The 18,212-nt window shown below is 34.3% G+C and overlaps 1 protein-coding gene and 1 pseudogene across 1 annotated transcript; one reads left to right on the top strand and one right to left on the bottom strand.

Moving 5' to 3' along the window:
• The first annotated feature begins 369 nt into the window (after positions 1–369).
• Positions 370–3,063, top strand: LOC146958914 (cysteine proteinase mucunain-like). Its single transcript, XM_085740417.1, has 5 exons — positions 370–990; positions 1,400–1,635; positions 1,747–1,887; positions 2,029–2,481; positions 2,757–3,063. The coding sequence occupies exons 1-5, from the start codon at positions 510–512 to the stop codon at positions 2,865–2,867; spliced, it is 1,422 nt and encodes a 473-aa protein (XP_085596543.1). The 5' UTR covers positions 370–509; the 3' UTR covers positions 2,868–3,063.
• Positions 3,064–14,882: 11,819 nt separating this feature from the next.
• Positions 14,883–16,363, bottom strand: LOC146958913 (putative 26S proteasome non-ATPase regulatory subunit 3 pseudogene; annotated as a pseudogene).
• Positions 16,364–18,212: the final 1,849 nt, after the last annotated feature.

Here is an 18,212-nt window from a genome sequence, read left to right as displayed (position 1 = left end):
ATAACCATATGATCTCATGAAGTTATTTTTGAAAGATGATTTGTGGTTTTTGTTTCCAGGGAAAAAGATGATTTATGGTTGATTGGAAGGTCAAAAGATTTTATAACTTTTTTTAGTAGAAAATGTATTATAGTTTTTTTTAGGGGAAAATATATAGTTGTATCGCATTAAAATTATTATTTTTAGAAAAGAAAAACAAAGTTATGCTATATTTTTGCTTGGGAAAAACAGAATGTGATCGTTCATTATTTTTAGAAAAAAAATAAAAATATCTATGCTATATTTTTGGTTGGAAAAAACAGAATTTGATACGTACGTGTGTTGTTTCTCCTCGTCAAAAACGCACCTTCCCCTATTTCTAGTGCATGTTGTTGACAAATTTAAGATACGAGGAGTCTCTCTCTTCCTATTTCAACGTTCTTTCCGCTTCTTTTTTCTCTTATATAAGAACAACCTCATTCACATTCTTTTTCATCAATTCACTTCCCAATTCTATAATCATCATCATCATGGCGCTCTTTCAAAAACCACATCTCTCTCTTGTCCTCGTGCTTTCTCTTTCGTTCTTGTCTCTTGCTTTTGCTGTAGACATGTCCATCATCGACTACGATGCAAAACTCGACGCTGCAAAGAACGAAAACCACCTCATGAAGTTGTATGAATCGTGGTTGATGAAGCATGGAAAGGTTTATAATGCATTAGGTGAGAAAGCACGTCGATTTGACATCTTTAAGGACAACCTTAGGTATATCGAAAACCATAACAACGTTGAAAACCAATCCTTCAAGTTGGGTCTCACAAAGTTTGCTGATCTTACCAATGAAGAATATCGTTCCATGTTTTTGGGTACACGACCTCGGAAATCCAAAGGGTTGTTGTCTACTTCCAAGAGTGATCGTTATGCTTTTGGTGATAACGAAGAATTGCCCGAGTCGGTTGATTGGAGGGAGAAAGGTGCTGTTAATCCCGTCAAAGATCAAGGCCAATGTGGTGAGTTTTTTTTTTTTTTTTTCTATTATTTGTTGAATAGAATTTAGTGAATATCTGTTTCAATTTTTGGAGGAGATAAAATTGATTATAGCTTAACAAGGCCAATGTGTTGAATTGACTTTGACTTGCAATTAGTTCAAACTTAACAATCCTAAACTTTTGCCTTCACAATTGATTTTTTATTTTATTTTGTACTGCAATTTATATTTCAATTCACTTTTAAATGAATGCATGCTCACATTGATTAATAACTTTATATTCAACATACTTTTGGACAACAATTATGGAAAATCAATTCATTCTAATTATCTTGGACACCATAGAACCAAACATATACTTGTTCCTTTTGATTTTATTTGTGAAAGTTATGACACATATGAGTATTGAATTGACTTTGTGATTTGTGAAGGGAGTTGTTGGGCATTCTCAACGGTTGCAGCTGTGGAAGGGATCAATCAAATTGTAACCGGTGATCTCATATCTCTATCGGAACAAGAGTTGGTGGATTGTGATAGAGGTTATAACATGGGGTGCAATGGAGGTCTCATGGACTATGCTTTCGAGTTTATAATGAATAATGGAGGCATTGATACAGAAGAGGATTACCCTTATCATGCTCGTGATAATACATGTGATGCATTCAGGGTATATAAAATAATTTTACACGTGCTTGTTCCATTTTCTATATATATATGTGTGTGTGTTATCCTTATGAATGTATTGGTTTAGCTAACTATGTGATTTCTGGTTTTTTAGAAAAATGCTCGAGTAGTCACTATTGATGGATATGAAGATGTTCCTCAGAATGATGAGAAATCTTTGAAGAAGGCGGTTGCACATCAACCTGTTAGCGTTGCCATTGAAGCTGGTGGCAGGGCATTTCAACTTTACCAATCGGTATTATATATATCTCTTTCTTAATTACTTTTCTATGATTAATTGTGTTATATTAAGTGATTAATTGTTTGTTCACATGTGTTGATGGTGTCGACTTACTTAAATGAATGCTGTCTCAAATTTTTATTTTGGTTGATCCAGGGTGTTTTTACTGGCATTTGTGGAACAGAACTCGATCATGGTGTTGCAGTGGTTGGATATGGAACAGAGAACGGAATCGATTACTGGTTAGTGAGGAACTCATGGGGTTCATCATGGGGTGAAAATGGCTACATTAAGATGGAGAGAAATTTGGTAACAAAAGAAACTGGCAAGTGTGGAATTGCAATGGAGGCATCATATCCTATCAAGAAGGGTCAGAACCCACCAAATCCTGGTCCTTCACCTCCATCACCTGTTCAGCCTTCAACTGTATGTGATGAATACTACTCTTGCTCAGCTGGAACCACATGTTGTTGCCTTTTTGAGTATGGAAACTTCTGCTTTGCTTGGGGATGCTGCCCTATTGAGTCTGCAACTTGTTGCGATGACGGTTCCAGCTGTTGCCCTCATGACTACCCGGTCTGCGATGTTGAAGCCGGAACTTGCCGATTGGTAATTATCTCATTTCTATTACTAATAAGAACCCTCAAACATGTGTTTTGCTCCATCATCTTGTTTATGAAATTTACATTGACACTCACTCTATACATGTGTTGCAACGGACATGATCATCTACGATTTGCATGTGTAGATGATCCAATTTTGTGTTGCAACACAGGTTATTGCTTCTGGTTGCTATAAACCACAAATAATAACCATTCTCTTGTTTTGTGACTTGATGTTTCTTTAGTTTGAAATTGATTTCATTTCCTTTGCGTGTGCAACAGAGTAAAGATAATCCTTTTGGAGTTAAAGCTTTGAAAAGGACACCTGCAATAAGTACTGGGAGTTGGACTGCACGAAAAGCCGCATTAAAACGCGCAATAAAAGGCAACTAAGTGTGAAAGAAGAGAGTGGAATACTCATGGCCGGTTTAAGCACAAGTCAAAAACAATCTATTATGTAAATACAACATTTTTATTTTACATACATTTTTATTTTCTTGATTCTCTGTTTTTTCAATATCAATTTACAATTTAAGAATATGTATTGCGTGCCTTTGTTTTTATATATTCTGATGAAATTTGCATACCACTTGTGTTGTATTTGTTAACAAAGAACTCCTTGGCAGAATTTTTTATTCATTTTTTTAACAAAGAATACCATTTTATTCCTTCATTATAGTTGTGTAGAATTTGAAAATGGAATAATGACTTATTATTATAGGATAAAAATATTATAAGCAATTCGGTTATATGATAGCTTTAATAAGACATTGAGAGTTGAGACCTCCCTCCATATTCAATCCTTCATCTGGTTCAATCCACCTTCATTCCAAGTCTAGCTAAAAAACCTTTAATAAAGAAAATGGTTGTCATAAACTTAAAGGGTAATTAAATTCATCATAGAATTTATCACAATCAAATTAACAAATAAATAGGAGTATAAAATTGGCAACATGCTGTTTTATTTTTTACCTAAACTTTTCTGTATTAACGTGATCATTTAGGATGGTTTTCATGCTCAAAGATAACTAACTAGTAATCACCTGCAATAATTTGGATAATCAGCTATAAAACTATTATTTCAAGTCGCTTTGTTGAGCATCACAAATGTAGGCCACATGACCAGAAGAAATGATATAATACAAATCGTTGGAAATAAAATTTGGTAAGGAATTTAAATGAAAATGGTAAGGAATGATAAGAAAGCAAGTGGTACTTACTAATACTCTTCATAGAAATATATCATGCTAAGGAAGAGGGAGGCTTCATCCTGCAAACACGAGAAAGAAGACCAATTTTAATAAGATGTAAAATAAGAACTAGGAAGTACTAATTAGCAATTTCTTAAACATGTGTTTCTTCTTGCTTTGAGATATGGAATATAAGCTGATTCGAAGCTTATGAAAGCGGAAGAAAATATTCAGCATTTCAATGGGGCGAGTATGTTTCTTATCAGAGCCCATATCGGCTAGTGTTTACTTCAAAGTACACCCCACAAGCTATAAACTAGAAGGCCTTATGATTCTTCAAACACTCATTCTCGTAGCCTTGTGAGAAATACATAGCAAATTATTTATTGGCCTTTTATTATAAGGAGAATGTTAATGGATGTTTTAAGTACATGGTGAATAAACTATAAGAAGTAGTTTTTATAGAAAACTTCTTTCTATGGAGTTCTTTACTATGTTCATTAACAGTTTGTTAGCAAGTTCCTATTTAGTAAGACAAAATTGAGTATATAGCAGATAAGCTTAATTGTAATTTTAACCCTCTTAAATGCTTGGTTCGATAATTTGATAAACTATATATTGAAAGTCTCTGATTTGTTGCGTGCTAATAAAAAGACGTGGGGTGAAGAGCTCATCCATAGCCTAATGGACAACGACAATAGAAGGGGTACTAAATACCCCGTTGTTGGATTCTGACAAAGAAGACACTCTTGGTAGCCAGACAACAGAGGTATGTTTGCAGATAAGTCCGCCTATAAACTTGGTGTGAATAGATTAGTTGACACTTCTGGTTTGCATGTGCAAGGTGATTGGTCGATGATTAGGAACTTAGAATTACCTCCTGTTGTTAAAAAATTTGTTCGGAGAATGCTCCAAGATTGTCTCCCAACTATACTTAAACTTGCAACCAAAGGTACTTTGCCCACCCCATTGCATCTGTTATAATATTTATGGTGAAAATGTTTGGCACTTGTTTGTTACACATCCGATTGATAATGATACTTGGAAAGTTTTGAGATTATGGGATTTAATGGAGACACACGTGTTGACGGTTGATTGTATATTTGAGTTATTTTTCACTGTTGCAAATCAAATGTTTCGGGTAAAGCGAAGCATGTGGTGTACAACCATGTTGAGCTTATGAAAAAGGCGGAATTTGAAGCTTTGGGAGAATGGAGACGAGGCTGTCACGCTCATCTATCATAGAGCATCCACATTTCTTCAACAATTGCAATGTCCAAAATATGGGAAATGTTGTAGCCCCACAACCGCAACCAGATTTGGCAAAATGGGCAGGACCTCCTCTTGAAAAATTAAAATGTAACATCAATGTAGCTTTTATGAATAATAAAGTGGGTGTCAGTATCTGTCTTAGCGACCATCATGAGAATTTTATTAAAGCTAAAACTACAAGGTATGCTCCCGTGTTATTCGTCAAAGAAGGTGAAGCATATGGTTTATTGCAAGCTATCAAAATGGACTTCAAAGTTGGGTTTGAATAATGTTATTTTTGAATTAGATGCAAAATTAGTGGTCGATTCTTTTAATAAACCTTAGTTTGGTTTCATTGTAATAGATTGTATTGCTTTAGCGCAAGAACTATGTCCAAACTCGTCAGTAGAGTTTTCTAGGAGATAAGCTAATGTAGTGTCCCATAAGCTAACTAGGGAGGCTACATATATGGCTAATCCTCAAGTGTCTATTCTCTAACTATGAAACTTAATTACTACCAAAAACTTATCTGCAATATTCCTAAACAGCTCCAAGTCTCTAATCCGGACAGCATTTGTAAGTTCAAAGTAAGGCCTCAACACTTTCTCCATTTCATATTGCATAAAGACAGTTCCAGTTCCGGTATTTCTGCCAACCGCAAACACACTATGATAGTCTACTTGTTACATTGAATTCGAAAACCCTGAGCTGCACTAGAGTTTTACGAGCAGCCTGCAGGATAAACTCTTATGCATCAGTATACTCCACTTGAATTGTCCGGATTTTTATGAGGTAGAAGAAATAAGGACTGAACTGGTTTGAATAAGCTTCAAATAATGGAGCCAAACTTCTCTGCTTGGTCATACAGGTTGTAGTGAAGATAGTTGCAAAGTAACAAATTAAGAAGGGTTTACTGACAGAACTCATCATGGAGCAGGCACTGTGGCAATCCGGTGCATTGCAAAGAGGTTGCTCTGAACTTCAGCAAGATCGCCAGTAAGTTCATGGCTATACAAATAGAATTTTTTTTGTCTAGATGCAGTAACATCAACAGTTCTTCTGTTCACGTTCTTCAGCCAAGCAAAACTAGCCGAGGGACAAGCTTTGGCCCCATTTGGTAAATCATATCTACTGGCATTTCTTAATAATTTTGCAACGAGAAAAATGAATGCTTGTGATACACTCATTGCCAAGTAGTTTATAGTTCTTACATTTTTGTTCAATAATTATCAAAGTATTTTCGAAGTACCAACTTTATGTTCTTATTATTCGAGCTAGGATCACTAGTAACTAGCCCTATAGAAAAAGGGGTTGAAGTAAACTCAGTGAATGCAATTATCCTTAGTATTTAAGCATATATTATGTTGTAACAGAAATCAAAATGACTGCACATTTCAACAACATCAGACCTATGCTTTTCGTTCCCCAAGTTTTATCTACATTCCAGATGACACCATAGATAGGAAATCCATATGTATGTCAGCTTCAATTAAGAATATTGGAATCTAATCAATGAAGTTTGTATTGAAGTAATGAGAAAACTGTTGAGTAAATACATGCATGTTCAAGTGCTAAACTAAGATGAGTTAATTGGGGTTTGGTTACGTCCCATTGTTCCCTAAGCAGCCTATGACGTCCCATTGTTACCTAGCAAAAAAACCTTAAACAGATAAAAAAAAGTCGTAGTTGTCAAAAACATAAAGAGTAATTAAATGCAGCAAAGAAATGAGCACTGTCAAATTAATTAACATGTAACTATAGTTCATCTGCAACTTTGTTTTTTTTGAATATGCTGCATAAGAGAAACAAATAAATAAGAGTATGAAATTGGAAGTTTTATTTCTTACATCAACATTTTTGGTGTCCAAAGATAACTAACTGATCATCACTACCAAGAAAGGATATGTATAACTTGGATAGTTTGCTATAAAACTATTGATTCCAAGTTGCTTGTTGAGTATCTATTAGAGAATAAAGAGGATGATAGTAACACAGCTAGAGACATAACTTGATTAGCAAGTAACAATGCTTAGTTTGATAAATAACTGGAATTAGCTTGTATATAGGAGCATTGTATCACTATAAATACTCCTTGTATCAGTTTATTCACAGATGAGAAATGAGATTTATCTTTTCATATTTTCCATAACATGGTATCTAGAGCCTTTCTTTCTCTCTCATCTTCATGAAGAAAGTTTGTTACAAAGTTAGTTACAACAACTTTTCTTCATCTTCTTCGTTTCGCCATGGATTCTTCATGAACCTCCATTGATTTTTCTTCAGATTCTTCTGTTTATCCTTGAATTCTTTATGTTTCCTTCTTGAATCAACTTGATTTTTCTCTCGTCTCGTCTTGTTGCTCTGTTCTTCGCTATGCCTCGCCACAACAATCAAACCGATACTGAATCAGTTTTCTATGTACATCCAAGTGAAGGTCCGAATTCAGTTCTTGTTACACCGCTCTTGGATGGATCCAATTATCTCGCATGAAGTCGTTCCATGATTCGAGCTTTTGGCGCGAAGAACAAATTGAAGTTTGTTGATGGTTCCATGGAAGTTCCTGATGAGGGTGATTTGAATCGAAGTGCTTGGGAACGATGAAATCATCTTGTTCAGTCATGGATTATCAACTCTGTTTCACCACAAATTGCTCAAACATTGGTTTTTCATGAAACCGCCATTGATGCTTGGCTTGACCTTAAGGAACGTTTTTCCAAAGCTGATAGAATACGCATAGCTACTCTTCGATCCACAATTAACAATTTGAAGCAAGGTTCTAAATCTGTTCTAGATTATTTCACTGAAATGCGTACTCTATGGGAGGAATTGAATTCTCACAGGCCTATGCCACATTGCATCTGTCCTCATCCTTGTCGCTGTGCTGCTATGAGGGAAGCACGTAATTTCAGACTTGAAGATCAAGTCATTCAATTTCTTACTGGACTTAATGATCAATTTATTGTTATTAAAACTCAGGTTTTGATGATGGATCCTCTTCCATCAATCTACAAGGTTTACTCTTTAGTAATTTAGGAAGAAAGCAATAATCAATCTATAGCTTCTTCATTAACTGAATCAGTTTCCTTAGTTAATGCTTTTGATCCACGCAACAAGTCTCAAGAGAGGGGTAAAGGTATTTTTACTGGTTCAAAGCCTCCTAGACATTGTAGCTTTTGTGGAAGAAGTAATCACACAGTTGATTATTGTTATGCCAAACATAGATATCCTAATTTTCAGAAGCAGGCACCTTCTGTTAATGCTTCAAGTAGTAATGAAACAACTGAAGCATCACCAGGAAATAACATTGATGCAACTTCATCCAATACTGGTATTTCTCAAGAGAAATATGATCAGTTTGTTAGTTTGCTTCAACAAGTAAACTTGCTTCCTTCATCATCTGTTTCCTCCCCTAGTGCCAATAATATCAATCCACCCCCTTTGTGAGGTATATCCTCTATATTTTCCTGTTCAATATCATCTAAATCTGATATTTGGCTTTTAGATTCAGGAGCTAATGAACACATTGTTTCCTCCACACACTGGTTCACTTCATATCATAAAATTTTACCTAAACCAGTGAATTTACCTAATGGCACCTCTGTGCTAGTTCAATATGATGGCACAATTCATTTTTCACCTTAATTCTATCTTGATAATGTCTTGTTTTCTCCTATGTTGAATCTAAACTTGATATCTATCTCTAAAGTTTGTGAGTCTCTGAATTGCCATGTCAATTTTCATAATCAGAAATGTTTCTTACAGGATCTTCACTCCCAGAAGATGATTGGTTTGGGTGAACAATTTGAAGTTCTTTATAGATTAGATTTAGATTTTTTCAATTGTCCCTTAAGCAATAATGTTTCTATTAATAATATTGTTACCAATACCAATCTTACTATTTGATAAGTGCCAAAAAAGTGTTACAAATCATATGTTAAATGGGCATTTTTAGTTACTTGTTTTACAAGTTATCTAAGGAAAAGCAATTATTTGATGTAAATTCACCATTTATGCTTTATATGCCATGATCAAACCAATTTATGCAGGAAAAAGATAAGCAAGGACAAAGAAAGAAGCTCCTGAACAAACTGTAGGACGCTTTCGCGTCAACAATGTCGAATGCAACGATAAGGACGCTTTCAGGTCGCTTTTCATGTTTGAAGTAGGACGCTTTCGCGTCCTAAGGACGCTTAAGCGTCCCGATAGTTTCAGAAGGCGGTTTACACGTGGCAGCTTTCAATTGGCTCAGAGAAGATATTTTTGTAGGACGCTTTCGCGTCCTAAGGACGCTTTCGCGTCCTCCCTCGAATTCTGCCTATAACACAAGCTTTCCTTCTCTCTTGTAAAAAATCCATCACTATTCCATTAGATATTTTATTTTTAGTTTCTCTCTTAGTTTTAGCTTAGCTTTTCATTGTAATTTCATAGAGAGAAATAGGGTAGATCATATAGAGTGAGAGTGATTTTGGAAGTTGGATTCTTATTCCTTTGTTGAGACATCACAAGGTGTAATGGTTCCTTCCTTTTCAATTCATCCTTGCAAGGCTTCCGTGATGATGTGTAGCTAAATACCCTTTGTTGGGATGAGAGGTACTTGATACTTGTAAACATGTAATCTTTTGATCTTGCAAGTTATGGTTCTAGCAATTTATATTCAATATTGTTGTTATTCTTGTGTTAATGCTTTCAATGAGATTCAAGATGCTTTGGACACAAACTCTTGAATCTAGAGCTAGAGTAGCAATCTATCTTAGGTTATTTCATTCTTGACAAGTTTGTTAATCTTTGATAATCACCATAATCAAGAGTTTAATGTTTTCAGATACTTAATCAGGCTGGACACGATAGATTAAGTTATCCGATCGACTTTGTTATCGTTTAAGGGATTTGGACACGAATGTTTAAACGATACCTTAGAGTTAATTATATCGCTTTGGACACGAAGGATAGTTTAGAATTGATTGTGATAATTTTGGTTATAAAGCTAGAATTCGTATGGATCATTAGGTTATGTGTGATGCTTGGTTAAGGAACTCTACTCCTAACAAGTTTCAAGCCTTATTAATCTCAACTTTTACTTTCTGCAATTTAGTTTAGCTAGTTACAATTCAAACAAACAAGCACTCTTAATACTTGGAATGATATTTGATGTTAAACTATCCTTGATATCGCACTAATCCATGTGGAGACGATACAAATACTTATCTTGTTTGATGCAAAACTACATACATCACTATTCCTTCTTCTGCTCTGTGGTACTTCAGATTAGGTCATGTCTCTCATAAGAGATTGTCCCACATGTCTCAACTTTATCCCAGTCTCACTTTTGATTCACATGCCACTTGTGATATATGTCACTTTGCCAAACAAAGAAAATTACCCTTTCTTTCTAGTTTGTCTGATGCCACTAGTAAATTTCAGCTTTTACACTTTGATATTTGGGGCCCTTTGTCCACTACTTATGTACATAATCATGGTTATTTTCTTACCATTCTTGATGATTACAGTAGATTTGTTTGGATTGTTCTTTTAAAATCAAAGTTTGAAGTTTCTCAACATGTTAAAAACTTCATTTGTCTCATTGAAACTCAATTTCACATCACCCCCAAAACCATAAGAACTGATAATGGGCCTGAATTTTTACTCCATTCATTTTATGCTTCCAAGGGCATTTTACATCATAGGTCCTGTGTTGAAACACCACAACATAATGGTAGGGTTGAAAGAAAACATCAACACATCCTCAATGTAGGTAAAGCTTTACTTTACCAATCCAAACTTCCCTCTTGTTATTGGTCTTATGTTATACTTCATGCTACTTTCATCATTAATAGAGTTACTTCCCCTAATCTTCACAACAAATCTCCCTATCAGTTACTTCATAACAAATTGCCTGACCTTGAATCCTTCAAAGTTTTTGGTTCATTGTGTTATTCCACCACCCTTCAAGCACAAAGAACAAAATTATCTCCAAGAGCTAGAAAATCTGTCTTTTTGGGTTATTCTATTGGATTCAAAGGTTCAGTTCTCTTAGATTTACACTCTAGAGAAATTCATATTTCTAGACATGTTACATATCATGAGCATATTTTACCATATCCTTCAAATCCCTCCTCCATTACCACCACTTGGGACTATTTTTCCTCAGATACTTGCACTGCAAGTAACCCTCTACCTATTACTCCACCTCAGCTTCCTACACCCATTATTGACCCTGAACCTCCATATAATGAACCATCATCTCCTACACCACCTCCTTCACCACCTGTCATCAGAAAATCATCCAGAACTTCACATCCACCATCCCATTTCCAAGACTATGTCTGCAGTCATGTTTCTTCTGATTTGTCTGTCAAGTATCCTATCTCTGATTCAGTGTCTTACAATGCTTTGTCTCCATCTCACTGTGTTTTTTCATTGTCCATTGATTCTCACTCTGAGCCAACAACATATGATGAAGCAACCTTTTGGCAGCAGGCTATGCAAGCTGAACTTACAACTCTTGAAAATACTGGTACTTGGAAACTGGTGGATTTACTTTCTCTCTCTTTTGCTTTAGTTTTTGTGTCAATACTTCTTTTTATTTGTAAAATTATGATCGTTTCAAAAGTTGTCAATCAAATGATTATTCAAACAACATTACTCTTTTGTTATTTTTGATAGTCAGACAAAAAGTTGTTCCTTGGTTTAGTATGAGATTTTTCTTCAGTTTATAAATCAATAAGACACAAGAAAGTTTTTCGGCACAATCCAATTTTAGCAGATCAAGTGCACCATTAATCCGTGTTCCTCTCAAGATCGTATGTTTGATTTTTCCGGTGTCCATTTATGTGGGTTATTCGATACCAAGTGTTTAAATGAGCACACCCCACACGATGAGATTGGTCCTTCGTATTAGTCGGTTGCACTTTTGGCCTCCAATTTTCTCAACTGTGCAATTTTATCTTATTTTTTTTAAGCAATTTTGTCCCTAATAGTCTCTCTCTCTAACGTATCAACCGATCAAATTCCAATACAAAAGTTAAGACAAAAATTAAAAGGAACGAGCAAAGGAGTATATATAAGAAAGCTGCACAGTTCTAGCTGGATTAATGGAGAGTTCACTCAGCTTCTCTTTTTTCTCTCAAAATCTTTTTATTATTTTAATTTTTATTTTGAGCTCTAATTTATAAACTCCATTGATGCATTTTTATGTTCATTGTATAATTTTAAAACTGGATTTGTTGTTGTTTTGACCGAAAAAATGAAAAGATGAAGGATGAAGGATGAAGGCTCTCTCTCTCTCAAATATATTTTTTCTTTTGATAACATGATGGTTGAAGCCCAAAAAGAAAGACAAACTACATTTAACAAGGAGCGGAGTTGAAATATCAATATAATTGATTTTTTTTTATTGGTTAAATAAAAAGAAGACATTACTTATATATAAAAAAAAAAAAAAAAATCCATCACACGAGCCATATTTGTCAAAGCATCTGAACTGTAATCATCGTTAAGCTAGTGTAATTGTGTACATTATTGCATCCCCAAGTGCCTTAAATTTAATATTCTTAAGATTGTGACATCAAGGCCTTTGTTCTTTTCAATTGCATTCCACAACCATTAGGCAATGTTTAATAACAATGACAGTTCAATACAGGAAAAAGGTACATATCAATTAGAAAAGAAAAAAGAATATTGCTGATAGATAGACTTGGTTCATGTTAATGTCAAGCTTTCTGCTTCGATTAAACATTTTGTTCAGAATCATAAAAGCAATGAAAATAAAAGGCACTAGAGTGAAGAGCTAGTACACATCCTTTATTTAACATCGTTCTAAACAAGGTAGAAAATAGTAAAACTGTCACAAAGAACCAATATACCTCTCTTCCAAATTCATAGATTGCAAAACAGATGAAACACCTTAATACAAGCATATAAAAATGGATTTGTAAAAAATAGTATATTAATGCAAATTGCAAGGACACTGGACACAGGTTCATTCATCTCTAATACAAGCATGTAAAAAATGCCAATTAGCATCCAATCAAATGAAACATTAGATAAAAAAAAAAATACAAATAAAACACACATTGAGCTTGTTAGATTAGATTGTGTGAAACTGAAACTTTCTTTTTCAGGATCATGAGAGAAGTGCTATTGTGGATTGGTTTTTGTGTTCAAATTTTGAATTAATGTTCCTTGTGGCATGCTTAATGTTTTTCTTTTTTGCGTGAATTATAGGTGTTTTTATATTCACAATGTTACACTTCGAATCACAGACTAATTAGGTTCAATATATAAGTTTATGCCAATTAGAAATTATATCCGAATTTGAAATTGCATGTGGTTAGGAGCAAGTAGTCCCGAAGAAGCAGCGAGGTGGATTCAATCCTTTTGTGAAGCTTCATACAAACTACAAAGCAGGAGGTTTGTTTCATGCAACAAAAATATTGATATAGAATCCTACAAGTTTATCATTGTTGTAGAAAGAAACAGAAAATAAATGCAAAAGGGATTCCTAGATAAGCTATTCAAATAAAATGGACTCTAATTAATGATGTTTATATTGCTAATGATGAGATTATTGATGAACAAATACATACGCTAAACTAAGATGAGTATAAAATTGGTAATGTTGTGTTATATTTCTTACTTCAACATTTCTGTATCAGCGTGATCAATATAAATGGTTTTAGTGCTCTGACCGGTGACCATCAATAAAAATGGCTTTGTTTCATAACTTGGACAGCCTGCTATAAAACAGTTAATTCTTCTTGCTTTGAGACATAGAATCTAAAATGAATGATTCGAAGCATATGAAAGTGGAAGGAAATATTAAGCATTTGAATGGTTCAGGGAGGCATAAGGCACTTGAAGGATAGTTGAGTGAGTGGGATGTGTGTGTGTTTATGTTTCTTTCTGACTAGAGCCCACATCGGCCAGTCGATAAATCAAAGTGGACCGCTCAAGGCTATAAATAAAAGGATTTCTTCTTGTCCAGCATACGGAGCCGTGTGCGGCATATCAACTTTTTTTTAGGGAAAATTGCATATCAATTGTTTGCCTTTTAATTTAATAAATAAATGAGAACGTCAAAAAAAAAAAATGAGAAGGAGACTGTTAATGAGTGCGACAAACGAAGAAATAATTTTTTTATAAAATTTCTCTTTTATGTAATTCTTGGCTTGTTGTCGAATGTACTTTGTTAACTAGTTCCTATTTAACATGATAAAATTTTGAGTTTATGGTGTATATAGTTAATTACACTATTATTGGTTTTTTTGTGTTTAAATTTTGAATTAATATTGCTTTGTGGCATGCTTAATGTTTTAAATTTGGTATGGAATTTAAATGAAAATGAGAAGGAATAATAAGAGGGAGGCTTCATTATGCAAACATGAGAAGGAAGAAGAATTTTTATGCGGCTTTAAATAGGAACTGGAAGCAATAACTAGCAGGGTGGTTCAGGGAGGCATTGTGAATACGCTCTTTATTGTTGAGGCACTTGAAGGATCTTTCTCTTGTTATGCATGTGAATCTAGTGTTTAAAATTTACGTTGAAACTCTTTTTAAACTCATATTTAAAGTGAAGCTACTATCTGTAGCTTATATATTAATGAACAATGGGAGTGAAATAACCGTGTTTCTTAGTTTGAAGTTGATTTCATTTTCTCTGTAAAAGATTTGAGACAGAGGAGTGACGGACACATATTACAAGTACTTGTAGTTGGACTCAACAAAAAAGCCGCCATGGAAGGAAACTATGTATGAGAGAAGATGGTAGAATGCTACATTTAGGCACAATAAGTTAACACTCTCTGATGCATTAACAGTGTTGTGGGAGCGAACAAGAATGCAAATCATTTTCTTATGCAATTTGGGTATTGATAAATTTAATGGATTGTTTATATATTTTCCGTTAACTTCCATTTTATAATGTGTGCTAAAACACATTTGTAGTGCTTCAAGTTCATTTCCTGCTGATTTAATAAGTTTCAAGCTCTCCTTGGAATAGGTCTAATAATAAAGCAAATTCATATCCCATCAGAAACAAACCATAGCAGTCATCATGAATGAAATCAGACTGAAGATTTCCATATGGTAAGCGACTATAGGAGGACTTCCATGTAGAATATGCAAATTTCATCTTTTGAAAGGGTAATGCAAATAGAGCTTCAAAATGGAAATATAAGTAAATGTTGGAAATATATTGATCCTGATTGCAACTGGTAGGATGAAAAAAGACAATGTTCTCAGTCACCATCGTCATCCTCCTCTGCAATATGCTTGGACAGAAAACAATCCGAGAATTAAAAGCCTGTTGAGGCTTATTTATGGTGTAAATATCTTTCCAAGGACACCATCCACCCATTAGAATGATCCGAAGTGGCATAAATTTCCCCATTACGAATAGACTTTGATACAACCTCACTTTTTTAGCAACATCAGCTAGTGAGACTGAGATGCAAGAATGGAAAATGATGGTGATTGTAAAATAGTCCTGATGACATTATGCCGCAGTCGTACAATCAAATTATGAGTTCCGTTCCGTCTCTACTGAAGGTGGTTGCAAACTTATCTGCAATACTCCTAAACAGCTCCAACTCTCAAATGCGGACATCATTTGTAACTTGTAAGTTCAAAGTAAGGCCTCAGAGCTTTCTCCATTCCATATTGCGTAACACATTCAGGTATTTCTGACAACAGCAAACACACTATGATAGTCAACTTGTTACATTGAATTCGAAAACCCTGAGCTGCAACTAGAGCTTTACGAGCAGCTTGCAAGATAGACTCTTTTGCATCTGTATACTCCGCTTGAATTGTCCGGATTTTCCTGAGGTTGAAGATATAAGGTCTGATCTGCTGGTTTGAATGTGCTTCAAATAGTGGTGCCTTTGACCTGAACTTCTCTGCTTGGTCATATAGATTGTAGATTGTAGTGAAGATAATTACAAAGTAACAAATTAAGAAGGGTTTCCTGACCCAACTCGTCATGGAGAACGAGGCAATCCGGTGCAATGGAGGTTGCTCCAAACTTCAGTGAGATCTCCAGTAAGTTCATGGCTATATGAATAGGGAAAAGAAATTGTCTAGATGCAGTAACATCAATGGTTCTTCTGTTCACGTTCGTCAGCCAAGCAACACTGGCCGAGGGACAAGCTTTGGCCTCATTTGGTAAATCATATCGTTTGGCGTTTCTTAATAATTTCGCAACGAGAAAATGAATGCTTGTCATACACTCATTGCCAAGTACTTTATGTATAGTTCTTATATTTTTGTTCAATAATCATTGAAGTATTTTAGAAGTATCAGCTTTGTGTTCTTATTATTCAAGCTAAGATAAATAGTGACTAGCCCTAGAGAAAAAGAGGTTGAAGTAAATTCAGTGAATGCAATTATCCTTAGTGTTTAAGCATACATTATGTTGTAACAGAAATCAAAATGACTGCACATTTCAACAACATCAGACCTATGCTTCTCGTTCCCCTCTTTCTATCTACATTCCAGATGACACCATAGATAAGAAATTTATTTGTATGTCAGCTTCAATTAAGAATATTGGAATCTAATCAATGAAGTTTATAGTGAGGTTATGAGAAGACTGTTGAGTAAATACATAAATGTTGAGTATCCTGTTTGTCACTAATGTTAGGCCACATGACCAAAATAAATGATATAATACAAATCTAAGTCAGTAAAATTTGGTAGGGATTTGATAGACAAAGAAAAGGGATTTGATAGAATATTTTAGTGTTGACGACAAAGAAAAGGGATTTGATAGAATATTTTAGAAAAATAAAGGGGAAGATATCATTTTAAGGAAGAGGGGGGCTTCAATCTGCAAACTTGAGAAGGAAGATGAATATTAATATGGTGTAAAATAGTGTAACTAGGAAGCAACAATTAGCAATTTTTGAAGCATCCGTTTCTTCTTGCTGAGATATAGAATCTGAAATGTTTGGAAGCATATGAAAGTGGAAGAAAATATTAAGCATTTTAATGAGTGTGAGTGGATCAGGGATCATGGTGTATTGTGTAATAGGCTCTTGATTATTGAAGAACAATCGTTGAGTTTAATGTGTGTGTATGTTCTGACTAGAGCCCACATCGGCTAGCTCTTAGATGAAAGTATACTGCTCAAGCTATAAATTAAAAAGACTTCTACTTCATCATGTATTCTTTGGCCGTTCGGTACAAAGGAAGATGTTGACGAATGCATGAAGTTTGTGTAAAATTTTAAAGAAGTTTTTTAAAATAAAACTTCTTATTATGAGAATTCTTTACATGAACTTCATGCATTTGCTAACAAATTCCTATTTAACTAGTTTAATACATTGGTGTTGAGACAACAGTCAAGTTTAAAAGTTTACTGATCTTAACCTTGTGTACTAAAAAAAAATTGAAATTGTATTAATCAAACTTAGTTACATCTTTGTCAAAGAGCATACACCTTAATTTACAATAGGATCGAGCAACAATAATAAAGGATAGGAAAACAGTTAACAATAAATTAATGGATAATGTTTTTTAGTAAATACTCCCTATGTTTCACAATACATGTCGCTTTTGGAAAATAATTTTGTTTCACTTTACTTGTCACTTTCAAGTTTCAATGCAACATTAATTATTTGGTTTATTAATAATACCCTTACTTATTTATTGTAGAGAGAGAAATAATATAATGAAATAATAAATGGGTAAGGGTATTATAGAAAAAACACAAAGAATTTCATCAAAAATAACAAAATTTATTTAATTTCTTGGTATGTGTAATTTTCTCAAAAGCGACAAGTATTGTGAAATGGAGGAAGTAACAACATTCATAAGGCTTAATAGCAGTTTTCGCCCCCTAACTTTCACGAAGTTGCGATTTTGGTTCCTAAGAAAAAAAACTACAAAATCGCCCCCTAAGTTTTGCAACTGTAGCAGTTTTGGCCCCCAAGACAAAAAAAAAAAAAAACACGTGGTACCTCACTTAGGGTGCCACGTCAGCGTAGACCGAGTCAAAACTGGCCTTGGGGGCCAAAACTGTCACATGTGCAAAACTTAGGGGGCGGTTTTGTAGTTTTTTTTCTTAGGGGACCAAAATCGCAACTTTGAAAAAGTTAGGGGGCTAAAATTACTATTAAACCTAAAATTAATGAATATGAATTTTTCTTTAAAAAAAATGAGATATGATTTTATATAATATTTCAATCACTGTAAATCTGTTTTGAAAAAATATTTTATAGTGTTTGTAGTTTAAAAAAGAAAACTTAATGCTCTTCTCCCCCTCTAAAATCCTCCGTCTAAACATACTAGAAGGGCAAAG

The sequence above is a fragment of the Medicago sativa genome, chromosome 1 (genome assembly GCF_051527215.1).
Source record: "Medicago sativa cultivar Bolivia chromosome 1, Bolivia_mono, whole genome shotgun sequence".
Lineage (NCBI taxonomy): Eukaryota > Viridiplantae > Streptophyta > Magnoliopsida > Fabales > Fabaceae > Medicago > Medicago sativa.
Note: the sequence above shows the minus strand (reverse complement) of the source record. Positions and strands in the feature narration are given on the sequence as shown.

Excerpts from the sequence above, each read along its gene's own strand:
- LOC146958914 (XM_085740417.1), top strand. The coding sequence starts at position 510 with ATGGCGCTCTTTCAAAAACCACATCTCTCTCTTGTCCTCGTGCTTTCT. Across the intron at positions 1,636-1,746 it reads ATACATGTGATGCATTCAGG|AAAAATGCTCGAGTAGTCAC; the intron begins GTATATAAAATA and ends CTGGTTTTTTAG. Across the intron at positions 2,482-2,756 it reads AAGCCGGAACTTGCCGATTG|AGTAAAGATAATCCTTTTGG; the intron begins GTAATTATCTCA and ends CGTGTGCAACAG.